This window comes from Odontomachus brunneus, unplaced genomic scaffold (genome assembly GCF_010583005.1).
Source record: "Odontomachus brunneus isolate Ranch 3 - 2012 unplaced genomic scaffold, Obru_v1 Obru_scaffold_017, whole genome shotgun sequence".
Taxonomy (NCBI): domain Eukaryota; kingdom Metazoa; phylum Arthropoda; class Insecta; order Hymenoptera; family Formicidae; genus Odontomachus; species Odontomachus brunneus.
This window is the reverse complement of record NW_022639467.1, coordinates 885,764-912,110: the sequence shown is the minus strand read 5'-3', so window position 1 is coordinate 912,110 and position 26,347 is coordinate 885,764. Positions and strand designations below refer to the sequence as shown.

At 35.8% G+C, this 26,347-nt stretch overlaps 4 protein-coding genes and 1 long non-coding RNA gene across 12 annotated transcripts in view; 3 read left to right on the top strand and 2 right to left on the bottom strand.

Moving 5' to 3' along the window:
* LOC116841630 (protein fem-1 homolog A) overlaps positions 1-6,615 on the top strand; it is a 7,988-nt gene extending 1,373 nt beyond the window's left edge. The window contains exons 1-9 of one of the 6 annotated variants that reach the window (XM_032809789.1): positions 447-653; positions 1,268-1,755; positions 2,205-2,513; positions 2,688-3,051; positions 3,122-3,182; positions 3,281-3,463; positions 3,573-3,821; positions 4,506-4,631; positions 4,716-6,615. In XM_032809789.1, coding sequence (XP_032665680.1) covers positions 1,317-1,755; positions 2,205-2,513; positions 2,688-3,051; positions 3,122-3,182; positions 3,281-3,463; positions 3,573-3,821; positions 4,506-4,631; positions 4,716-4,937 — 1,953 coding nt within the window. In that variant the 5' untranslated portion in view covers positions 447-653; positions 1,268-1,316 and the 3' untranslated portion in view covers positions 4,938-6,615. Of the gene's footprint in view, positions 1-446; positions 830-1,127; positions 1,147-1,267; positions 1,756-2,204; positions 2,514-2,687; positions 3,052-3,121; positions 3,183-3,280; positions 3,464-3,572; positions 3,822-4,505; positions 4,632-4,715 lie in introns of those variants that run through there. The other 5 variants (XM_032809790.1, XM_032809792.1, XM_032809791.1 and 2 more) reach the window with 5 other exon arrangements.
* On the bottom strand, positions 6,149-10,816 carry LOC116841629 (protein Skeletor, isoforms B/C). Its single transcript, XM_032809788.1, has 12 exons — positions 10,352-10,816; positions 9,825-10,044; positions 9,608-9,716; positions 9,247-9,485; positions 8,895-9,175; positions 8,597-8,733; positions 8,355-8,490; positions 8,088-8,286; positions 7,888-7,988; positions 7,521-7,775; positions 7,279-7,386; positions 6,149-7,159 (listed from the first exon to the last, which is right to left on the bottom strand). The coding sequence occupies exons 1-12, from the start codon at positions 10,422-10,424 to the stop codon at positions 6,972-6,974; spliced, it is 2,046 nt and encodes a 681-aa protein (XP_032665679.1). The 5' UTR covers positions 10,425-10,816; the 3' UTR covers positions 6,149-6,971.
* Positions 10,817-11,544: 728 nt separating this feature from the next.
* LOC116841628 lies at positions 11,545-18,646 on the bottom strand. Of its 3 annotated transcripts, none has more exons than XM_032809786.1 (6): positions 18,023-18,646; positions 15,588-17,947; positions 15,305-15,436; positions 13,607-15,212; positions 13,244-13,415; positions 12,883-13,106 (listed from the first exon to the last, which is right to left on the bottom strand). In XM_032809786.1, the coding sequence occupies exons 1-6, from the start codon at positions 18,221-18,223 to the stop codon at positions 12,883-12,885; spliced, it is 4,695 nt and encodes a 1,564-aa protein (XP_032665677.1). In that variant the 5' UTR covers positions 18,224-18,646. The 3 variants fall into 3 exon arrangements, with proteins under 3 accessions (XP_032665676.1, XP_032665677.1, XP_032665678.1); XM_032809787.1 differs by lacking the exon at positions 18,023-18,646 and having other exon boundaries at positions 15,588-17,751; positions 17,822-17,971; XM_032809785.1 differs by having other exon boundaries at positions 11,545-13,106; positions 15,588-18,223.
* A 628-nt stretch (positions 18,647-19,274) lies between these two features.
* LOC116841631 (CAAX prenyl protease 1 homolog) lies at positions 19,275-22,866 on the top strand. The gene is made up of 6 exons (XM_032809796.1): positions 19,275-19,724; positions 19,905-20,051; positions 20,172-20,375; positions 20,477-21,058; positions 21,590-21,733; positions 21,830-22,866. Exons 1-6 carry the CDS (start codon positions 19,623-19,625, stop codon positions 22,058-22,060), a joined length of 1,410 nt encoding a protein of 469 aa, XP_032665687.1. The 5' UTR covers positions 19,275-19,622; the 3' UTR covers positions 22,061-22,866.
* Positions 22,867-24,894: 2,028 nt separating this feature from the next.
* Positions 24,895-25,853, top strand: LOC116841633. The gene is made up of 2 exons (XR_004377579.1): positions 24,895-24,925; positions 25,003-25,853. It is a non-coding gene; the product is annotated as an uncharacterized LOC116841633 (long non-coding RNA).
* The last annotated feature ends 494 nt before the right edge of the window (positions 25,854-26,347 follow it).

Below are 26,347 nucleotides of genomic sequence, written 5' to 3'. Positions count from 1 at the left end.
CAACATATCAATAACTTTTATTATCTATTATAATCATTTCTGTTGCAGTTATATAACATTGGCTGCGTTCAGAAAACATAACTGATTAGTGAACGGTTAGTGGTTATTGGTCCTTACTGCTAGATCCCTAATTTTAGACCAATTACGTTGACTAATTACTGTTATGTAACCGTTGTATCTCCTGAACGCACCCATTGATATAACTGTATTTGCTGGGTTATTGCAAGAAGAAAAAACCGAGCGAAGCGTTTGCGTTACATTATGTTTCTTATTTTTATATATTTTCCAATTAAAAGAGGAAGAGAGATAAAGAAAGAGAGGTTATATGTCTGTTTTCTTTTACAATTAGACGACCAACTTACAAATTAAGAAATTTTTATATTTGACCAAAATCGAGAATCGAATTAAAAACAGAGCGTCGCGCAATGCGCGGGCGGCCCACGTGACCGTCAAATCACGTGGTTTATTGATTGCCGTCTGTCATTTACAATGCGCTGAAAATTACTAATGCATATGCGTGTTTGCTTTTGTTTGCTCGCGGGTGCTTGCTTACGCAGTGTGTGAGTTCTGATACGTTCGGTGGCGAAGTGCACGCGGTGCGCCGTGGTGCGCCGAAAGTGGACACGACTACTATACGCGTGTAATCGTATCACGTAGGTTTGGAGGTTATATTTCATTCTCTCTTTTGTGCTGTATACACGCTAATAATATCACGATTCTGTTTGAGACACGTATCGTGCAGACATGTCAAGTGTCGGACATGTGCATTAAAAGAGCCTGTAATTTGTACGTGAATATTTAACATACGCGCGTGTATCTATGTGTGTGTGTATGTATAATATTCCTTATCCTTGAATGTTCATATAGTTTTGCACGATATACGTTTCGAAAAAATCGAAGAAATAAGGATGCTATAAATATCAAATCTGTTATTATATATATATATATATATATATATATATATATATATATATATATATATTTCCATATATTTCCATATATATACATGTAGCACTTCCTTGTTACTTCTTATTGTGCAGCTTTCTGCTTGCACTGCTATTCCATTCTTTTGTAGTTTTGTCTATTATTAATGGGAAGTGCGTTAGAATATCAGTTTCTTACTTTAGTGTCATATCTTGCCTACAAGTATATTTACTATTTAAAAAACAACATTTTGTATTATAATGAATTAAAATAAGATTTATTTGATATCTCTCTCTCTCTCTCTCTTTAGTTTGCATCTTACTAAAAATAAACTTTTTTTTAGTTTCATGAACCAGAAGATAGCGCACATGAGTCACCTCTGACAATAGGCAATGTGGATTGGTGCTTATAGACAAAATTCCATGGATCAAATATTTTACGATCTTATTCATGAATGTAAATGTTTGGCACCTGGGGCACGGTTGACTTACGCTCTCAGAAATCGTTTAGAGAAATATAAGAAGGATGTACGAAGAGAGATTGTATCTCGAACAAAGGATGGATGTGCTCCTTTGTTCATTGCCTGCAAGAGGGGTAGTGTTGAGATTGTTGAGTACCTTATTACTATATGTGGTGCTGATATTGAACAAAAAGGAAAATATGAAGTGCCCGACGAAAGGTCTGTTCATTGTGTTACACCACTATGGTGCGCTGCTGTTTCTGGAAAACTTACGGTTATAAAATGCCTTGTATCTCATGGAGCTGAAATCAATGCAGTTTCTGATTCTGGATCTACTCCTGTTAGATCTGCGTGCTTCATGACACATTTGGGTAATAAATTTATATATCTAGAATGATATTAAGATAAAAGATATTGCAGAATAATGTCTACGATAAAAATATTAAGCATAGAATTGTTTTATAGCAAGATTACAGTATGATTAAGTCGAATTGGAATAAGAATACAACTGTATGTAGGTCTAGGTCGGATTTATGTGCCAAGATTTAATTGCGCCAACATTTATTCTTTTCTAACGTTTAATAGCCATCATAGATGATCATTTGTGGTGTCATTCATTATGATTTCTATTCATTATTAATTTAGAAAATAGTCAACATTAATCTGATAATGATATATCTTTGCCAAATATCAAAATTTAATCATAGATATAATTCATCGGTATGAATATTACTTTATATATATGACTTCCGATGTAGCGTGATTTAAGACTGTATGGATGGTTAATGAAATAACTTTAACTATAAATGATATTTTTCAGATATCGTCTCTTACTTAGTAGAACACGGTGCCGATATATTGAAAGCAAATTATAATGGCGGTACATGTTTGATAAATTCTGTACAAAGTGTAGAGTTATGTACCTATCTCTTGCAACATGGTGCTGATGTGAATGCAACGGATATTCAAAACAAAACTGCCTTACATTACGCTATTCAAGAACATAGACTTCAAACTACTAAACTCCTCTTAGAACACAATGCAGATCCTCATCTTAAGTCTAGATATAATGACGATGCTCTCCAAACTGCCTGCGTTAAAGGATCTATTAGTATATTCGAATATTTAGGTGAGGATGATTCTTAAAGATACTACATAGTTTTTTATTTTCTGTGGTAAAAGATACAAATTTTTTCTTTATATGCTCTTCCTGTCATTTAACCAACGTTGCGATAAATAATACTTATGATATTTTTATGATAAATAATATTTTATGATAAATAATACTTATGATATTTTTTAGTGGACACAGTAGCGTATTCACCAGAAAAATTGGCAGATGCAAATGAATTGATGGGATCTACATTTTTTGATGATCATAACGATACGCATACGGCATTGCGATATTGGCGAACAGCGATGGCCATTAGAATCGCTCATTCGGTTAACGGAGTGCCTCTACTAAAAAGACCTGTACTACCAAAATGTGAGGCTTATAGAAACGCTCGGGAATTCGCCACTATGGAAGAATTGAATACTATTGCACTTGATTTAGATGCAATTAGAATACAAAGTTTACTTATATGCGAGAGAATATTAGGTCCACATCATAAGGATACACTCTTTCGCTTGATGTTTCGGGGTGCATCCTATGCAGATGCGCTCAGGTAAATATATGGAAACAGGATTTTTAGGTTGTACTCTAATTATTCCATCTCTATTGTCATCTTGTTTTAGGTATCAAAACTGTATAGATTTGTGGTATCGAGCATTAGAGATTAGAGTTGAGAAAGATTCGGTACGTGAAGTACATTCAATGTTTGCATATATATGCATGCGCATGTGTAATTTTTTTCTGCGAGAAATTCATCTGGTTTAATCTAATGTCCTATACAGATTTTGTACACTGATACCTGCTTCGCCGCACAAGTACTTTTGAGGCTTATGGTGGATCTGAATGAAAAAACTTTGGAAGTGATGGATCGTAATCAAGATACACAAGAACCAAGATTTCGCGATGTAGTAGCGATCTTTAAATTACTCTCTAGTCAATTAACAGAAGCTAGAGAGTTGTTAGAGGTAAATTTGTACAGATTTCATATTTGATTAATTCGTGAAGGATTAATTATCTGTCTAATTGATGCATATTATCGATTGTTTTAATTGTACATAAATTTTTATATTATAGAAACGTCCTGTACATAAGAGACAAAAAGATTGTTACGAACGGATCCTGAAGTGCGTAACGCATCTTATTTACTTGTTAGTAGAAACAGCAAGATCTGAAGACGAGAAAGATCTAATGCACCAATTAGTCCGTGATTTAGTAAAGAAAAATCCAAGATCTGTGTATACAGGGGATACACTGCTTCACTTATGCGTTTCTAGTTTAAATACTGTCAATTCTAATTATTTTAATCCTGCGGACGATGTACATGTAAGTTTAAATTTTTACTTGTTATGGGGGCTGTTTTATGTTGAGTAATGAATCATTAAAGTATTATACAAGGTATCACACATGCATACATACACAACACACACACTTATAGAACCACTTTTAATTAATTCAGGGTATATTAAATGATTTTAGCAATTATTTTTTCAGTTTATGTGAAAATTTCTCTCGATATTCCTGTTACTATGTATCTGTATTTATTTTTCCACTTCAACTTCTCGCCAAGAAGTATCCATTTACAATTTTTTTTATCTATATTCTTATATCTATATTCTTTATATATTTTTTCTCTTATTCCTTTTCTTCTTTTCTTCCTTTCTTATATATATCTTTTCTTTACCTTATATTTTTCTCTTATCCTATTGGTAATTATTATATTGGTTATTATATTGGTAAATTTCTTTTCCTTTTCGGTTTCTTATCCTTATATTTCTTATCCTATACTCTCGTAGGTTTGCCCTACCGAGGGGAGTGCGAGCGTCCGAAAAATCTTCCTTTCCTATAGGAATCGAACCCGGGCTTCTATAGCGCGGTAGACTATTGTGTAGTCCGCCGTGCTACGCTCGCACGATATTCCTGTTACTAAAAAATAGAACAAATTTATGTACGAAAAATGGTGTCGAAATATCTCATTTTTATATAATAATATGTATTCAATATTTTCAGACGATCTTTCCACGCATGGATGTTGCTAAATTGCTTTTAGAATGTGGAGCATATGTCGATGCAAAAAATATCTTACGCTCGACGCCTTTACATATTGCGAGTAGAGGCTGTAACTTTGATAATCATGTAAGTATATTTGGGTTTCAATATTTTCTAAAATTTGCTTTTATCGAGCATCTAAAACTCACGTTAGGAATTTTTTTAAAACAGCTTGTGAAATTATTATTGGATTATGGCGCGCATTTAGATACACCAAATAAAGCAGGCGATACCCCAGCGCGATTGCTATCATGCAATCCATTGAACAGAGTGAAACTTGTTAATTATATCAGCCTTCAGTGTCACGCCGCGCAGGCTATTTGTAAATATGGACTTTCGCGGACGGATTTGCCTGTTACGTTACACTATTTTCTAGAACTTCATAAGGAATGACATTGATAATAATGGTATAATAATAATAATAATATTTTTTCAAATACAAACATTTTGCGCATTGAGAACAACCATACAATGTAATTTATCATAACCTAAAATGTATGTGTGACAATATCAAAGGAATTATGAATGTATAGCGATGATTTGTATATTATGATAATTATTAATATTCATAATTGATTAATATTAATTAATTAATATTAATTGTAATCAAGTCATAGGTGAAGCACACATAATATAAAATAGTGAGATTTATACTAATATCAGAATTTTAATTAAAGAAAGTACTATTTTTAGAATGCTAACTCCTATTAAGTATGATCTAAGTTGTAAATGCAGCGGTAGACAGGCTTAAGGTATCAAACTGAAAAGACTGAATGAAGATTCTTCAATGTGAACTAACTTCTCAGTTAGATACTCTGCAATATGTAAAATATCGTTTTAATACCTCTGTACGTTAACTCACGTGATTTGACTGATGATGTGCTACGCACATTATTATTATCTATAAAAAAAAATGAATGTTGATAGCGACAGCTGGACATATGAAAAATATTTGAGTCTTCCTAGCTTTTCCAAACGCTAAGCACCATTTTGATATGCTTATCATAGAGCAATCCTTTTTTGCTCATAAAGGATGTTAAGCGATAACTGGAAAATTGTGAAGCATGTACAGTTATTGAAATATTATTATGCAACGAGGTGATGTGGTATAGGATTTTCCGGTATCTACTAAGCAAAATTTGAATATTAACTCTAAAGACAATTTGCGTTTAAACATTGCCATTACCAGCAATGTGAGATTGCTAGTTTCAGAGACTAGAGAAGCAGAAATGCATAATTACCATGTAGTAAAAAGATGTAAAGTTAGGGTAGTGTTAAAGTTTATCAGTTTTGCTAATTAATTTATTTTTTATCTTAGTTTTATCTATTTGATCTATATTTTTAAGCGTGCTCTCGTAGTTTGCAATATACATGTGTGCGTGTGTTCGTGCGCGTGTCTGTCTACTGTTTGTTGTGTGTGTGTGTGTGTATGCATTGAAACTATTAATATAAATCACACAATGCTGGTTTTGAAAAATGCAATGTTAAAACTCTATTGCGGTGCTATAAAAAAATGAGTTCTGATAATATAAGAAATAAAATAATACAGAACAAATTATTGTACAGACATTGCTTAGATTATAGTAGGAGAGAAATCGACTTGCTTTCTTTATACTTTCTTTATTCATATGTCTCGTGTTCGACTTAATATAAAGTACGCTATAATTTGTTACACATATTTGCATCGTTTATGATTGGTATTAATATTGATTGGTTGATACGTTATTTGACAAAAATGCCTCATGATATAAATATATGATAAATGAATCACATGATATATCTCATTATATAATTTATATATAGAAATTTACAATTACCAAAACAAAAATTTAATCATAACAGATTTATTGATTTAAAATCGTCATTATGTCATATACTTAAGTAAAGTTGGTTTTTTACTTAAGTAGTACATAAATACTAAGAATACGCTTATAAATCAATTTTTTTCATTATTTAGTAGCAAACACAGTAGCGCATCACATACCACATATCTAACATACATTCTTTTGTATGCTCATATTATTTTATTAGGCCATTTAACGATGTACGAAATAAACTGATATTACAACGATGTAACGATGTCTGATATTCTTTTTTATCTTTTTATTCATTCTATTTTTAATATAAAATAAAAAAGTATAAAAAAGTTGAACACTTTTTACAGAAATTAAAAACAGAGAAGATATATTTTTAATTGCAGTTCAAAATTATTTGATATTAATTGATTACTAAATACAAATTTATAATATACGTAACATATATAGGAACCATCATGCTAGTTTCTTGATTTTCCAATTAAGCGACGCATAATGATTTATCATTTTTACTATCATATCATAAAGATTATATCGACACGTTAGTTTAACGGATTTTTATATGCGTAAAAAATCTAGAGCCGCAATACTTTCCTGCTTCTTATAGATAATTTTATAGTAAACGGTAAAACACAATCGCGATTGCAATGACAAATGATAATTTATGTGTGATCGCGTCGTTTCTTGTGTAAGAATCGACTACATGAATCTTCCATCCCATGTTTGCGTGTGTGAACGAGTGATAATACACCAGATCGGGCCATGATGAATTTGGACTTATTACTAAGATGCCGCTTTCTCCTGCATATGAAGAAAAGAAAGTAGATCAGACTTTCAATGCACAGTATAAATTAATAAGACACGCTCACCGTATGTTAACAAATCGCCGGGTGTTTGCCCGAATTGAAGAATAACTTTACCTGGTTCGCAAGATTGCACGAGGGTCCGGTTGAATTTTTTGAACGATGGAAAGTTGTCGTCCAGTCTCCTGTCTCGACCGTGGTGTTTACTTAAACAAAGTGGCCCGACTAGAAGAATAATACGATAAATTTGAATAAAAAAGCGCGGTAAACTTCACACTGATCTATAAGTAATATAACGTGTATAACGTTATATAAAACCTTAGAATAATGTTTAAATTTAAATCTGAATATGTACGAACCTGCGGTGGGTCGTGGCCGACCTCTTCTAGTCAGTTCGACGCCAGCCAATACTCTGATCTTGCTTTGCGCGAGATCGCTGAGCGTATCGTACCCGCCATGAGGCTCATCGGTTATGATTAACGGATGATACAGCTCCGCGCTGTGCGGATTGTTACCGCCGTACACGTGAAAGTTGTATGTCAAACCTCGACGTAAATATAATTCAGGTATCAGCGTACCCTCGATATACCATGCAAGACCCACCGACGGTGCACCTATTAGATCAATTTCGTTGAATCTTCCGCGCGACAACATGTAAGAAGGAGAAGAAGACGAGGAAGAAGGACGAAATAATTGGTGGAGCTAGAAATGCTTTAATTCATATACCCGTAATTCCTTGATATCCTCTTTTTCCTCCAGAAGGTCCGATTGTCGCTCTGAAGATTCGAACACTTCTGTCGAATATTTCTGCCTTCTGCCAAGGTTCTCTACAGAGGAAGCAATGTTACGGTCAGTTGCATGAAATCATATTAGGGGCAAGAGTTTAACGTTTCGGTTGAAGTACGAAACTCCATCTTTCCGCGCACCTTTCATAGAATTTATTGTTACTCTCTGTGAAGTCGATGCAGGTATTCTCTGGCTCTTTGCGATTTAATTCTAGCATTACATCGCTCCTCGGATACAAATCATGAAAGCTGGGCTCGTTGTTGGTTTTATCGAGTCTACCCAAAGCCCAGACTACATACACTGCTTTCTCCGTAGGGAAATCCTTATCTCCAGGATCGGCTGTACAAAAGTAGAATTTGGACGATCTATATCTTAACGATTTATACGTACACGATTACGTTACTCACATGGAATGAGCGTACGTCTGTACGTGATGATGTTGATGCCATTTTCTCTTACTGCGGTATAGAGCTGGTTACTGTCCAAACCGCCAAGAAGCTCGTCTCTGCAAACGCCTTTGTACTGGCCGAGAACTTTCCCACACTAATGATTACGAAAACACTTATCAATGCGCCGTTTCCCGTGTTTTCCTCTTTTCATGGAATTATATTTTATGTAAGTGACATTTGAATAATTATGTTATACGTACTGGTGCTTTTGCTGTAATATTATAATCCGTAGCGTATCCGCGAGTGCCGTCCATATACGCGACGGCTACGTCCGCACCTTCCATTCGACTGGAATCCTCCGAACCGGACAAACCAAATGCCATGTATTCGTCTTCATCTTGGAATATTGAGACACATGTTAATTACAACAAGCATAGCACAGTAGAAATTCCAGTTATCTAATTTGGCGAATGTAAGGATTGACGTTTGAGTAAATTAAAGTCTTCCAATTACTTTGCACATTAATGAGACGTAGCATAATGAGTCAAGTATACGTACCGACTTGACCTGCCAATTGGATAGTGATTTGTGGCCCGAAGATTTCCCAAGCGACTTGGTAGCGTTTGTGCAACTGAACGCAATTCGGAAGAGACTGCGTTTGCTTAATGATTTTGATCAACGACGGCGGCACATTGAGTCCATCCGGTATGATGACGGAGCCATAGTTTGATTTAGTTTTCAGGTCGAAAACACTCAGCCAATCTATGTTGAAAACAGTCATATCGCCGGGCAATTCCAATATGACGTTTTCATTGTTGTACGTTCTAAGAGAATCCATGCTAAAAAGGAAAGGTCACTTTTGGAATTTAGAAGCTAGGATTTCCCATATAATAACAATTATTTTTCTTACTATCCGAATTCGTCGGGAACTTTCTGACCCTTGCTGGATGGTTGTGGGCCAAGACCGACCCAAAAATACGTATCCATACCTTCCCCATCATAGATAAATTCCGGTATGCTGATAGTTTTTGAGTCCAAAATCACGATAGATTCCGACGAAACATTATGAGATCTTCTACTTAACTGTGATATCTTCTGAGGCGCGGGTGGATCGAACTCTTCCGGAATGTACACATCACCAAAAGTGTTCTAAAGTTAAGCAAATGTTTTGGAGTCAAAATTGTCCGTTGTGAAAACATTTATCATGTCAGGTATGAAATAATAATTTCACATATCACATCATAACACATAGCTTATAAAGTTTACGGTACCTGGCTCGATAAATCGTACACAGCAAACCACTTGATGTCCGTTATTTTCTTATTATCTGGCAAAGTCAACGTAAAATCCTTGTTAAAGTATCGCAGCAAGATATTTGTCCTGAAAAAATAAGCGATTATTAATGCAGAACATGAGATTTCTTAAAATTTGGTACCTGGTTTGTGTAGATATTTACGAGAAGATTGTAAGAAAAGAAACACAGCTTACTTGCCATACTCATCAGGAACAATAAATCCTTGAGGTCCTGGCCTGTTAGATGCTCCTGCCCAAAAAAACGTGTCAGCTCCATTACCATCATAATTAAACGAAGTTAACAACAAGGTATACTGGTCCACAGCCCAGACGTCACCAGAGACTTGATGATGATATGGATTCAACTTTCCCAGGTATTTCCCTTTGTATTCGCCATTATCTTCTTGCGCGTATGCTGTTAACATTTTGTCAATTTTATATTTATTAATAATCCTAAAGAATATACTTCATAAAATCAAATATATATATATATATATATATATATATAAAAGTTTAAAAATAAATTCGCAAAAATATATTTGAATTCTTTAAATTCTCATTTCTCATATGGCAGCTGATGTATTCATCAGAGACATCGATGCCGGATGAAGCGATATCTTCGACGTTCGGTCGGCTCAATCTCAAAATTTTCAAGTCTTCCTTCTTTTCTCACAAAGTCGCTTATCTCCGCATGATAAAATGTTGTCAAAGTTAATAATTACCGTAAGGGAACAATAAACATCCTAGAAATGTCACAAGAACACTTGTTCTCCTCGTTCTCATGACACCTGCCATCGCTTCATTTTTCCTCTGAGAGCTTAGTAACGTGCGAGAAGACGACTAGCTCATTAATAGAAATGAACGAACAATATCTATCGTAGATTATCGTCGAGAACTGTCACGATCTCATAATCAAGTCGGACTCTATCCGTGGATAAATTCGACGTGGTCCCACGCATACGGTAACGGTCGACAATGGCGGGTAACGGTGATCCCCCGTACCTTCAACTATCAACTTTCCTTACTCTCTATTGCGGTGAACTCGTTCACCGCGAGTTCTCCGCTGCACTCCGACGCACTGTCGTCTCTCGCAGCGGAAGCGAGCGGAAACGTGAATAGAAAGCCGAATCGGCCTTCGCGGTGCGCGATTAACGCACAACCACTACGACCACACATTCCCGAAGAGAAAGTACACATTCGTTCGTCTGTGTGGTACCGGGAGACCAATCGATGTTAAAACGAATCCGCGGCTAGTCGCGGTCATTATCGCGTCGCTGGAATCCAGTTCGCCGTGAGAATCGGATGTTCCTTCGACAGTTAGTCATATTTTGGACTTCCCGAGTATGGTACAATAATTGCCGCTGAACTGCAAGATGCTGACAATATATCTTGAGTAACGTTCTGGTCCTCGAGTACATGTTCTTCTTTCAGGATATTCTAGAATGCTTTTGCAAATCTCTGGGAGGTATCTTCTTCCACTTTTCTTTTTAATTTTACAAGCATCCGAATTTCCAAATGATATAAGAAGTGGAAAACGTTATCCTTCTCACTCACATTACACTTCCTGCGCTTTAGAATGGAATGTTTAGTCGGTCTTTGGAGCAAGAGAAAAAACACTAAAAAATGTAGAAAGGCACAATTAAGAAATTAGATTTAAGAAATGGTAAAAAGGGAAAAATATAAAATATAGTAGGAGATAGAGAAAAACATATTTTTAAACGTTGAGAAAAATTATTTAAACAATTTCAATATCTCTCAGACAATAAAGTGATAAAAATAATATGCAGAATTTTTTAGATTTAAGGATATATAAACTAATTTTCTCGATAAATAGAAAAGTACATAAAACTTTATAGTAAAATGCAGGATATTTGAATTGTTCTCTCTCTCTCTCTCTCTCTCTCAAATCTGTCTCTCTTTAAATGGTCTATCATTATTTTTCTCTTCACGTATTATATTGAGACAATTCAGTAATATAAAGTTGCAATGTATTAACGACAGCTGTAAAACAACGATTTACAACGACCTTGCAAATAACTGCAATCTGCAACAAATGTAATTAGTAAATTCCCTTGCGAGTGCATGCGTTTTATGTAAGAGTAACAATGAAAAGAGCAAATTTTGTGAACTTATTTCTTAAGACGTATATAAATTACAGCGCTTATTCTTATAGCCGTTATAGATACCACAGTGGTGACTGAAAAAATATAATAAAATAAAGTCGAAGTGTGTCTGGCAGACTCGCAAAAAAATAGGAAAAGAAACATGAAAGAAAATAAATAGATAAATAAAATGCAAATTCCTGATGACGTTTTTTTTTAGATTACATGTATTTTAAGAATTTATTAGCAAATCTTACTTTACACTTTATAATAAAAAAGTATTATGATATACTATACCGTAGACGAACTCGTAGCCACAGAGATGCAGATAGCATGCATTTTACAGAATTTTTATCTTGATTTTAGTATTTCATACTTGTACATATACTTTTCAGATCTATAGGGAAGATAAGCAATGCTCTCTTCTGTTCTCCTGTGGCTACAATCCCGCTACGAGATTCAGGTACTACGTAATATAATTATGCTTCCTATTTTAAAGCATTCACTTTTGATCGGTGGTATATCAGTGATATGTTTTACTATATAACTGCAACTTCTTTATACTATGTAACGAATAAACATGAATTATATTATTGCTAATATTTTCGATTTTATGTTGAAATGATCCTACGTTTAGGACGCTTATGTTTAGGATCAAGTCAGAATACACACGTTTCTTTTATGTAATTCTATATAATATAATAAATGATAAAACCACATCCTCCCCTGAAAGATGTGTTCCTACTTGTAATATATAAAATTTTTCTAAAAAAAAAACGTTTGATATCAATTTGTACTGGTTATAGTCATGTCGTTTGCATAAAAATAAATTCGATTATAAAGTTACGCATGTAACTTTAGGTCAGGCTATAATCACCTGCAATATATTCGATAACCATAAATAAGTCATGAATTCAAGTCTCAATGTGTAATTTTACTGTAGAACACACAGAATATCATAATAATAAAAATTTTAACGCAACTATCTGAAATAATACAATCGATTCTATTGTCTTCAAGAAACGACGTATTTTAAAACTCTTCTACCGTCCGTAACGATAATGAATGTTTATAAAAAAGTGAAATGTCTCTCACATTCTGGATATTTACGAAGATAAAAAGGCACTCTACACGAATAGGCATTAATAACTCTACAAGTTGGATATTACGCTGACGCTTTGAGACAAATCTACTTGGCCCCTCAAAACCTTTTGTTGCAGCCTCTTGCAGAAAATTTTCGCCATAAGTTTATTTCGACGTGCTTCTTCTTGTCTCTCTTGCTGTCGTCGTTTGAATCGCACTTCGTTCAGCCGGAGATACCGCTTACGTAATCGCTCCTTCATCTCCTGGTCGCTAATTTTCCTCTGCACGCAAACTACAAGCATATTGAGAAGGTATCGGTCAAAGAAATAGAGTCGTCGTACATTCACGATTCGTGGAAAGTCAATTTTGTCCTCGAACATAACAGAGTAGTTCGTTAACTCGACAGATGTGTGACATGGGTAGACTTACCTGTTGGCTTCGGTACTTGCGTACATTTAATGATATTAGACGTGCTGGCCATCGCTAATAATTGTATACGTTTTTCTTTTCTCAATTCTCGCAGCTGACATATCTCCGACAGATATTGTCGACGCGTTTCCGCGTTTCCCATAAACGCAGGATTATTCTTAGACAAGTAGTCCTAAAATCGATATAACTGAATCAATCGATCAAATGATCGTTAATTCTAAATGATATCATAAAAGTACGTTGCGTCACGTACGAAACTCTTTGAGATTTTAATTGGAACGTTATACTTTTGACATAGAAAATAGAGATTATTTTCAAGTAACTGAAACGCAACTCGCTTGTGAAATTTTATGGAAAGTTTACCTGCAGCGTGGCCGTTTGATGAGAGTTCTTATTGGAACCGTTCTTTTTTATAATGTCGCAAGGACAGACATCGGATTTCGCAGTATTCGACGGTTGCTTGGCAAACGGAGCTTTTGGCGTTATCTGAATAATATCCGAGGTATCACTTTTCATGGTACTCTCCTTCGTGAACGACAATTCATACGCGACTGCTTTGGGAAACGTTTGGCGGCAGCCGCATTTTCTAGTATTCTGATACATGGCACCACACGCGCGACAATGCTTGCAATTTCTCTCCGTCCTATTGATATTGCTGTCGTCTACGAAATTTGATTTCGACGCGTAACTCCTGCGCATCTTCCCTTGTACGACATCTCTCGCTTGATTATTGTTACAGGAGCAAGCCTCGTTGCAATTGCATCTTAAGCTACTTTGTACTTTGCGTTGTTGCGCGATCATGTCGCCGTTCTGCGAACTGTCGGAGTAAACCTGCGTCAGCGGTTGACGTTCCGCTATTTTCAACCGACAGTCAAAACGACACAATCCGTTATCCTCGAGTTGGCCGCTCGAACAACATTCGCATGTCTCCGTCGCAATTCCCGGAGTCTGGCACGTGGTGCAATCGTTCGTGCAATCGCAGGCGTTGCCGTTCTGTTCGTTGAAGTTCAGCACGCGTCTGCTCTGACCGTCAGCGTTACAGTTCTGTCGGGACTTGCCGATGACGATCCTCCTGTCCGCGTCGTTAACATCCGACGTATCGTCGCATTCGCTTGTATGAGCACACGTTTTACCATCCCCCGAATTATTTTCGCGCATGCAGGAGGGATTCTTCTGACACACGCCGCAATTACAAACGCCATTATTAACTTCTGCAAAGGGCTTCTGCTTGGAACACATGGGGCATATTGTGAACAACGCTTTCTTGTGACATTCCACCCGCTTAGCTTCGACTTGGCTTGATCCGTACTTATTGTCGCTGACGGACGAGTGCGCGATGCGAACGCAATTACATTTTGATTTCGAAGCATTGATTTGATTTTTAGCCTCTTTCTGTTTGTGTTGGACGCTATTGCTCTGGGCTGCGTGATGACAAGCAGCCTCCATCAAAGCTGCGCTATTGTCGCTCGCGTAATTTGTTTGCGTCTGCTGCGTGACAACTGGCGCGTCCCCTGGGAAGCTCTTTCGTGGTCTGGTCGTGTCAGACGAGCTCTGATTGACGCATCGCGTGCACGTACGCTGCACGACCTGGGCGTTGTGCTTTTGGCAGGTCTGGTCTCTGCATTTGGCGTTACCTTGGAAACGCATACGTGGGGCTTGCGCATTCGTGTACTTTGTGTCACGTACATCCGATTGCATCGACGTCGTCGGCGTCAGGAACACCTCTCGTGACAGTGTTTGCACACCGACAGCGACGCGTTTCACAGTCGAGTTCCGTGTTCGGCATGCAGACACAATTTCCCCTCCGGTCTTCGAGTAAGCGTTGGATACGCTTGAGGTTGTTTGCGTGCAACTGTTGCGCTTCATGATCCTCTGAGCTACGCTGTCGCTCGCAGCTTCGCATGTCGCCAAGTTACAGTGAGACGACCACGGCTCGTTGACGGAATCGTCATGTAAATCGGACGTATTTCTAGAAATAGAACGAAACGATTAATAATTTGCTAAATGACAAGATAAATGGTGCATAAATTGTATTGTATCAGGTAAGAAAAAATGTTGTACCTATGCATAGTGCCTGCACTTTGCTCTCGTCTGCAAGTGAGCGCTGTTGTTTGTTTCGATTTGAAATTCGCTGATTTGGTTTTCCTCGGCGAAGACTTAGATCTTTCCAGACGTCTGGGTTGTTCCAGCAGTCTGAGAAATAAATTATAGGTCAATTTGAAGAATGCAATGTTAAATTTCTTTGCTTTGTATAGAGAGAAAAGATAATTTAACGTTTGATCATCACTTCTATATATAAATTAAAGATTAGAAATGAAAATGAAGAAAATAATGTGGGACTCACTTCTTCAAATTACAGAGATGACTGATCTCATTAGTGATCCAGATGAGTTGATTTCTCTTCTCCATCTCGGCGTAATTGACGAGCTTGGAGTCGCCAGATTCAGACACACTGCACTTCTTCAACTCGAACTGCCTCTCCGATGATGTGGTAGGTAATCGCCAGTCCGTGTTGTTATCCGTATTATTGTTGGACTCGATAGGCGTTCTTCTGTTGTTCACAACGGCATCCAACAGAATCCTATTGTGATCAGGAGGCGGTATACTGTTCGTCGTGGTCGATTCCCTGTGCGGCATCTTGCAGTTCTCCTTGTAACAGAAAATCTCGTTTACTTTAGTGTTCTTGTGATTGCGCTGCGGCACAAAGCACTCGGAGCTCTCGCTCTTGTCAGGATCCGTCGTGGTGTTGCTGCTCTGCTGACAATCGTCCGTTCTCAGTCCCAGTCGTGCCTTCCTACCATCCATTTCCGTTCTGTCTGTGTGGCGGTCAAATTTGTCGCTGTTGCTGCTCTCCAACGCTACTTCCTTTATGACGTCGCTAGTGGTACCGGCGGACTTCTGCGTGGACGTGTCTTTCTTCCGCAAGTTCCACTCGTCCGAGGACTCGGTGGTGCTGTGCTTCTTCGCCAACGCCTGAAGCAACTCGGCTCTGTAGACCTTATTTCTGGCGTCGTCCGGGTTCCAGGGAACGTTGTCCTCCAGATTATGCTCGATCCTGTCGTCCGTATATTTTGCGGTGACGAGCCGCTTGATTACGTGCTGTATCAGCCTCTTCTTGACTTGCTTGTCGCACTTGTTGGCATCGACGAGACTCTTCAAGATGTTGACGCTCCTCTCCAAGTCACGGACCAAACTGTCCGAGTCTCCCCACAGCTTCTCGTTGATGCTAGAACTGCTGTTCGGTAACGTGGAGTTCGATCTACCCGTGTCCGAGGAGACGTGGCTGTCCCTCCCGCTTGGAACATTCGCGTAAGTGTGGCCGGGGAAGTATTCGAAACTGTTCGCCCGTCCGGATACATTCTCCGTCTCGTCGGGCTGCGGCGTCACCGACGTAGACGCGTTTTGCGAGATCTCTCCGGAACTGCTTCGCTGTCTCTGATTTTCTTTCGTGTTCGCGCTGCTATCCGGCTCGTCCACTGGACGCGAGTCGTCGCATTTCTTCGAACCTTTTACCCTATACGTGCCTTTGGACTTTTTCAAAATGGAATGTATCGTCGCTTGCAAATTGGGATCACCCTCCGCTAAAGGTAGCTTGCTATCGTCGAGATCTGAGACCTGAACGCCAACGGATTCCTGGGCGCACACCTCCGGACTGGTTTGTATTACTTTATCGCAAGTTGCAGGTTTATTCACTACAGTGGCGATAGAAGATGTGGAGTCAAATATCAGAGGCAACATATCTTTCTTCTCCTTAGCGTGTAGATTCAGCTCGCTCTGACTTCTTTTCAGAGAGGACTTCGTCGATGACGCAGGTAACACGTTCATCGAGATGCTTTTCTTCAACAGAGAGCTCGACAGGGACGAGGTTTCCTTGCGTCTGCTCATAGATCTTTTTTCTACAGTCGAGTACTTCATCAATGGCACTTTAAATGTAGACGTGGATGACGTGGGCGTGTCGAAATTATTTGCTTCTCGTACAGAGGATTTCATTGCAGCTTTCTGCTGCACGGCGTCGTTCAAAATACACCTCTCCTGTGACTTGATGTTGTCGCCCGTAATGATTCCTGGCAAGTGATTCTTCACAATGGGCGTTATCTCTATTTCGCTCTCCGATCCTGACGCATTTTCGATCAACGGTGTGGAATTGGCGTCGGGGATCGATGACAATTTTGGACCACTCTGTGCCACTGTGATCTTCCCGGAATGCATCCCGGATTCGGTAGTACCTTCTGGATCTAATCGCAAAGCAGCTGAACATCCTCGTGCCAAAGCCATGCGTTCTATGGTGCTTAAGCGTTTGTCACTGTGCTTGTTTTGAGAATGCGAATTGAAGTAACCGACATCTGCACCACTGTCCCATTCCAGTGGCTTGTAAGAGGCTACACTGGAGGTTGGGGAGGACAGCTTTCTGTCAGCAATCTCTGGTAGCTTCTCTGGACTCTCATTCTTTTCCTCGTGTATTGTTTCAGGCTTATCATATTTCAGATCAGGTGACGGTGTTTGGAGATCTGTCAACGGTTGAACATACCTGGATGAGGTGTCTGTATTGGAGGACTGTCCAATCAACGGAGGCCTTACCCATCGACGTCTTTCTCTTGGGACATAGGACTTTAAATTGTACTCCTCTCCGATGCAGTCTTGCCTGTTAGATGAACCTACCTTAGCACTTAACTCGTACACGCTGTAATAATACTTGACAGCCTCCTGTGGAGCATTCGGTAGGGAGAAATACTGATCCAGATTGGAGTTTCGGGAGTACTTGTGATAATATTCCATTACCTGTGAAGAAAGGCTCTTACTGGCTGGATTCAAGTTGAATTTCGATTGCTCTGACATGGTCTGCAAAGCAGACGTCTGGCACAGGACGCGGTTGCGTCGATCGCATTTCTCATGCGTTTCCGTCAAGCGCGCCGGTTCGTCCACATTCTCAAAGTCCTTCGTACAACGGCCCTCGCAACTTGATTCCGAATCGTATTCCATACTCGCGGTCTGTTGAGCATTCTCTTACATTTTCGGTCGTCGGGTCTCATTCGTGTTCTTCGTCGCTCCGTGAGTTCTCTCGACTCGGCTGACACAGCCGACGACGACTAGTCGAAATCTGGACTTCTTTGATATTCACGAATGTTTGAGCGTCGCCTTTTATTAATGACGAGAGCCCGTTAGGTTATGTCACAAGAACGCGATACTTTACATTCAACGCGTAACAGGAGCATAACAGTTGTAGAATTATGTTGTGCTTCTTCGTGCTTTCCCACAGTAAACGGCGAAAATTTCTATTCTATCACACACTGTGTTTCTCGTTGATGACAGTTACGATCATTTACGTTACACACAACGAACATTCAAACTAAATTCTTGTTTACATCTGCTTACATCTGCTGCCACGGCATTCCCAACCCTACTGACGCTGTGCACCAAGGTGCATCGAAATGTTTCGTCGTAGTGTAGATGGATTGTAGCGGCCTATATTACCAACGACGTTCCGAATTGGAGAGTTCGAAATTAACATTTGTTCCTACAGAGGACTCGTCGAAAAGGTTCTAAAGGCCGATCCACATTGGTCGTATCGTAGCGTCGCAAGCGTCGTAAAGCGGAGTCTACAATAGAAGTCGTAGACATTGACCAATCGCGGTTGATTATTCTTCTCGTATCCCACTATGATTGATCAATTTTTACAATTTACAACTTTAGACTTCTATTGTAGACCCTGCTTTAAGGGTGCCATTACATGAAGTGCGGAAACGCGGAAGACAAAATTTTATTAGATCCGCTACGCGTTCCGCGTCTGTTTTGATTGCCTTAGGTCGACCCAAAACCACGAACAATAATATTCCGAAAGTTAATATCGCCAAATTAAAATTATTTCCTTCTCTTGTATTTAACTCAGTGTTCCCATACAGAATATTCCTCAATGACAATGAAGAAAACGTAAATTTGAAAATTCTTCCGGAATTACGAGTAACGCAATGCGTCAATAGCTGAGCGAAATGTTTCTTTAATGATAAGATCGTCGCTAACTCGCCTCTTTGTCTACCGCTACGATTGTTTCTCGCCTGTGATGAGACAAGAACAAATAGTGTTGATTATCTTTGTTTAACTAACGTCGTGGACATTACTTCTTTATCCACTGAGACAATTCGTGTATATTGACTACGTAGTTTATGTGCACGGTTGGTTAGAGGAGCTGTAACCATTCAGCTGAAATCGGGATTAGCTAAAACCGGCCCATAACCCTTCTCCTTCTTCTTTCTGCTCTGAGCAAGGCGGCTCTCAGATTTATTTACATACACTGGCGTAACTGGCGGCAATCGGCGAGTTTAATTTAATGGCATATGATAGCGCAATAAAGGTAATATTGTATTAAGGTTATTGCCGAAATATGGAGGTGCTTATAAGTTTTATTGAGGAACATTTCCTTGGAACGATTTTATGTATGATGTGGCTATTGCAATTATGGCACTATTATTTGGACTGGCGTCAAGTAAGTCATAGATATCTTCATTTTTTTAATTGCAATAATTCTTATTACATGTGATGCAATGTAATGTATAGAATTGATAAGAGATTATATAATTATTTTATGCGAATGAATATTATAAAATAATAAAGGTTTTTTAATCTAAAAGTTTTACTAACTTTTTAAAATGTGTGTGTATTACAGAGAACATTGATACAGAGGTTAGTTGATTTTCCAAAATCAGTTGAAGGTATAATGACCAAAGATACATATGACAAGGCTCGTGCATATGCATTAGATAAGAATAGCTTTGATATTGTTGCAAACATACATTCGGATATTTTGAATGTGGTAAATATATTTTTATATAAAAAATATATTTCTGTATATTCTGTTTATATAAAATAGAGGAGATTACAATGACTTTTATCTTCTAATCAACTTGTACATGACATTTTAATATTTCTCTAGATAATTTTGTTAACTTATGGACCTTATCATGTTTGGCAATGGAGCATTTATGTAGCCAAATATTGTGGTATCGATCATGAGAATACGATATTATTAAGTCCCATATTCGTATTTACTATGAATTTTATTCTTAAAGTGCTTAATCTTCCATTAACGATATATCATGTTTTTGTTTTGGAGGAAAAGTATGGCTTTAATAAACAGGTGAGTGTATTTGTGTAATATTTTGTTTTGATAATCAAACACTAACTTTCTTGAAAAAAAAAAGATCTCTATAATTAATACGTACTAATATTCCTTTTCAGACAGCTGGATTTTTCATTAAAGATACAATTAAACAATTTATTGTGTATGAAATGATTGTGTCCCCTCTGCTATGCCTCATGTTATGGATTATTCAGAATGGTGGTGATTACTTCTACTTTTACTTATGGATAATGATAATAGTGGTCTCATTACTTGTGATGATCATATATCCAGAATTGATTGCACCACTATTTGACAAGTACACGCCATTACCTGATGGCGAGTTGAAACAAAAGATTGAGGAATTAGCAGCCTCTTTAAAGTTTCCTTTACAAAAACTGTTTATAGTTGAAGGCTCTATGAGGTCAACACATAGCAATGCTTACATGTACGGTTTCCATAAACATAAGAGAATTGTTCTCTTTGATACACTTATTAAAGGATATTGCAAGAAAAATGACAGTGATGCTGACAAGGACAAAGACAAGGATAAGGATAAGGACAAGGACAAAGACAAGGATAAGGATAAGGACAAGGACAAAGACAAAGGTTGTGAAACAAATGAGATACTGGCAGTATTGGCACATGAATTGGGTCATTGGAAACACAATCACACTTTGAAGAGATTCATATTCGGACAGGTATAAAAGTAGTTTTATGGTTTACTTGCGTTTATGTATTGCTTCATCTTGTAGCGACTTAATACTATAAATAATACTGTTATAGTTACTACTCCAAGTATCATTGTAAGATATTTATTTGTTGTTATGAATCATTATCATTTAAGTAATATTTGTATTAGGATATATTAGAATTAGTATAGAATAGCATATTTTGGGAGTAGTTACTGCATGGAGTATTGTCTGTTTCATCAATTACATAATTGCTATGGCTTGAGCTTGGTAAGTAATGATTAAAAAAAAGAATCTCTTTTATAATCAATTAGTCCATCTTTTGAATTAACTTGTTTGGCAGATGAGTTATTGTAGTGCATGTTTTATTGTGAAATTAGGTATATATTAATAACAATATATTAATGTTGAAAACTTTGTTAATATTGTAAATATAACATAGTTACATAACCATATTATATTTACAAAGATTTTTTATTTATATCTACTATTTATAAATATATATATTTTCTATATATACATGTGTATATCTCTTTTCAGATATTTGTTGCAATTGATATCTTAATATTTGCAAAACTTATGCAATATACTCCAATGTATAGAGCTTTTGGATTTGTTGACTCTCAACCTATCTTAATTGGCTTTATTATAGTAATGACATATATTATGATACCATTGAATACAGTAAGTACAGTATCTAATATATACTCTGCCAATCTTATATTGCAGATTAAATAATTTTTTACAAACACTTACTAAAACTTTTTGTCTCAATTCTAGATTCTGTATTTTATTAGTGTGGTGATCCAGCGAAAATTCGAATTCCAAGCGGATAAATTCGCCACGACATTAGGTCATGGTCAAGATCTAAAAACGTCTTTGTTAAAATTACAGGAAGATAATTTAGAATTTCCTCTATACGACAAGTTGTATTCAAGTTGGCATCACTCTCATCCATCTGTTATTGAGCGATTAGAAGCGATAAGTGAAACGATACGTAAAACAAACTAAAAAATTACTCATAATTCTCAAAATATAAGAGATGATATAGTCTAAAATTTATAAATACGAACTAATATAAGCTGTAATTTGAATAATTTTATGTTATTTTTTCTTTCTTATTTTAAACTTAATTTACTGTTCAGCTGGAATGAATCGGATACATTGACATCAGATAAATATGCTTCCTATATAACGGGTGATATTATGACCTCATGGTCTAATATATATATATATATATATATATCTGTTGTTATTTTTAGATTTATATCAATCTCTTATATCTTATTCTATATCTTATTCTAATCATATAAAAATAGGTTTATATGATTTATAGATTCTAACAGGATTTTGGCATTTAATTTTTGTCTATATTATATGTTTTACTACATTTTTATGTATTTAACATTTTTTCTTTTTTTGCAAAATAATCAAGTGAATCAAGACAATCTAGTAATATTTATGCAAATATCTTTTAGAAATACTTTATGCTTCCTCTGCAAACAATAACTATTTTATTTCATTAAAAAATAGTTTAATTATATCCGTAGATATTAATTATTTTTTTATATTTCCAGTAAGTTTTGTTGTATCTTCTACATTTTACAGAGCATTTGTTAGTACTTGTGTGCTTTACTATCAATCATGTTATCACTTGTCAGACATGCATTACAGGTTCTAAAAGTTACTGTATATGTCGTACCTATTCTGGTATAATAAATACAAATACATACACACACACACACATATATATATGTACGTATATGTATATATATACACATATTAATGCATAATAAATACAAATTGTGAAAAGTTTTTCTTTCTCATGTTAAAAGAAATTCCATTTTACACCTTGTTTAGAATGTTAATAATTTATAAAAATGTACGCGATATAATATGTAAATTATAAGAAAATTCAAAATAAATTTTTATCAAAAATTATATGTACCTCTCTCTTTCTAACATGGATAAGAGAGAGATCAGGGAGTTTTTTCAATATCGTCTTTCAGATACGGTAACGCTAAGGTGCGTTCCAATATTCACTTGCCAATATTGCGAATATACAGTTTATGTTACGTATCCTATAGATTTGAAATACTGACACTGAATATCGAAACTTTAGCGTTATCGTATCTAAGACACGATATTGCGAAAACTCTCTATTCAGCAGAAAATCATATAATGGTTGTGTTACCGTTGCGTCCTGCTGAACGCAGCTATTGAGAAATAATTATATCTATTATATCTTCACTTTATTAAATAGATAAGTCTATAAATATACTAAAAATAATTTTTCTTTATATTTTTGGAGAGTTTATCCCCTTTGTGTGTGGCTAGTCATATACAACTGAGGCTCAATTATATTAACAATTACCAATGTTATTTTGATTTTAAGCGAGACTTAAATATATGTCTCCCTTTATTTATTTAGAAAAAAGATAAAGATATACACATGTTTAACCCTACTAAAAATTGCGGACAGAAACGGATAGAATTTACTACTGCAAATGCGGATTTTCTATCCGCATATTATATTTGCAGATAGAACGGACAGCTTACAGTCAGAAAAGGATAGAAATCCTGTCCGTTTCTGTCTATTTCTGTGCGTTATTTTTACCAGGGAGAACAATTTTTATTAGGGAAATCTCGCTTAAAGTCACAATAATATTGGTGCAACCAGACTTGAAAGTAGTAGATACTGAAAAGATATCAGCAACATTTCTACGGTAGGACGTATTATGAATCCTCCAAAAGCATTGCGTGTATAGCATGCTTGACAAGATTTATATACTTCTTTATTATCATATTGTTTTTTGACGGCTTCGCTCCCTGGTCGTACTCGACAACGTTTCAAATTCGCGCACTTTTTGACTTCGCATGCGCATATGATGTTACGTTTCGTCACTATGACAGGTTTCATAACCTATGATACTCCTTAACTTGAACGTTTAATATCTCGTTTTAGGAGACAGTGCAACGGTTTTAACTTTCATATTCGATTTCTACGCGTGAAGATACACAATATTGTTGAATTTCGCTCAAATTGGAAGTGGATTCTAAACTGCACAATTACCTATACTGGTCTTACGTTTAATTTATTTTTGCTACTCTATTTAATAATAAGATAATCTAGTAGCGTCGAAAATACGAATTCAATATGTTTTGCATTCGCGAAGTGTTACGTTTTAGCGTACGTTTTACGTGTGCTCGATACTCCGCGTATCACCGTTGTACTCCAATTATACGTAAACCGAGTAATACATTTATATTCCAACACGATCGTCTCGTTCACGGAGATGCCAGTGATCGCAAGGAGCTGGGTAAACTAGAGGGAAAAATGAAACTAATGTTTACATGTAAAAGATGCGCCACAAGAAACAGTAAAATAATATCAAAGTTGGCGTATAATAAAGGAGTCGTACTAGTGAGATGTGACGGTTGCATGAACAATCATCTTATCGCTGACAATTTAGGATGGTTTACAGAGATAAATACGAAGATAAATATTGAAAAACTTATGGCACTGAAAGGAGAAACTGTGAAAAAGATAATAAATGATATAGATGGCTACTATGAAGCTGTTACAAAAGAAGAATTTAATGCATTCCATAAAAATTGTGATGCAAAAGCAACGATACAAAACTCCAATGATGACAACTGCTCTGTTAAAATAGAGAAAACAGAAACAAAGAAGAGCTGACGTTTTACTTGAGATTTACCTTTCAACTAAGCACATAGGCAAATGTTTGTGAAAGTTTTATTACAAATTTATTCTATAATTTATGCAATTTGTAAAAAAAAATCCTTATAATATCAAAAATTTATACAAATTATTGATGTTGCAGGAATCAAGAAATCTCATACAGTTATTATTAGGTAAGAATACTATTGCGATAATCATATTTTATAGGAAAATATTTTGATTAAATATAATGAACAATTTTTATTTGCAGATGTATAAATGTTACTAAAATTACAAATATGGAGGAAGTACATAAGAGATTGCACATGTATTTACTTGTATGAGCTGTTTTACAAATTTGTCCATTGCATTTTAAAAAATTTGCTGAAAATATACTTTGACAATATCTGTTCTTTAAGGAATAATCTTATATATGTATTAGATTTTAAATATATTATAGGATTTGTCAATTAACACTATTCTTATTAGTACCTATATATTACTTTGATAAAGTTGATGACAATGGCAGACTGTTTGGCACAAGGATTTATTATTATAAACAGTATATCTCAATCAATATTTTTTTTTAATGATTATGGTATTTTTTCTATATACAATTTTGTAGAAAACTAATAAGGCACTTTTATGAATAGAACATACAAAGTTATTTCTATATGCCACACTTGTATTTATGAATTGAGGCAACATTGATTTAAAAACTAACATTTATTATAAATATATAATAGATTCGCAGATTGTGGCAATGTAACATTAAATAATTATTAGATTATCCAATTGTGATGATTTGGGTTTAATTCAATCAAGATGATCTCAATATCATGTCTAATAAAATATTCTTGTATGTAAGTATTTACAAATACACACATATACTTTTGTAGATTTTACCTGTTTTTATAGAATAAACAATTTCAATTAACAGTTGTGTGTGTGTGTATGTGTGTATGTATGTATATATATATATAAACTATCTATACTATAATAATAAAATAGTTTTTTGCAGAATAATAAGAGCAGAAAGAATTGTAGTGATACAGGGAATATAATAGTATAGTGTGTGATAATAAGAAACTTATAATAATATATATCTAACATAATAAATTTCTAAGTACACCAATTAATTAATTAAAATATCAGTAGAGACTTTTAACGTTCGCGGCGATTCAGTATCAGTTTGGTATCAATTAAAATATACGTTTTTATAAGACATTTTAGAAGGCACTATATTTCTGTGCGCAAGTCAGTCAAATATACTTACAAACGATCTTAACCACTTTGAGCTTTTTTTAAGCAATCTTAATAGAAAATATTTATCCCGAATAGGTACAAATGCGTTTGGAATCTTTTGACATTAAGATTTAAAAGAATTTATAACTATTTTGTATTTTTTAAAACAATTCTAGTAAAAAGTTTCTGTCGTGAGTAAACAAAAATGCAGTTGGAATTTTTGACATTGAAATGTCATCAAATATTATAATTAATTCGTTGATATCCGATATTATGATTACGATATATATATATATATATATATATATATATATATATATATATATATATATATATATATGTGTGTGTGTGTGTGTATATATATATATATA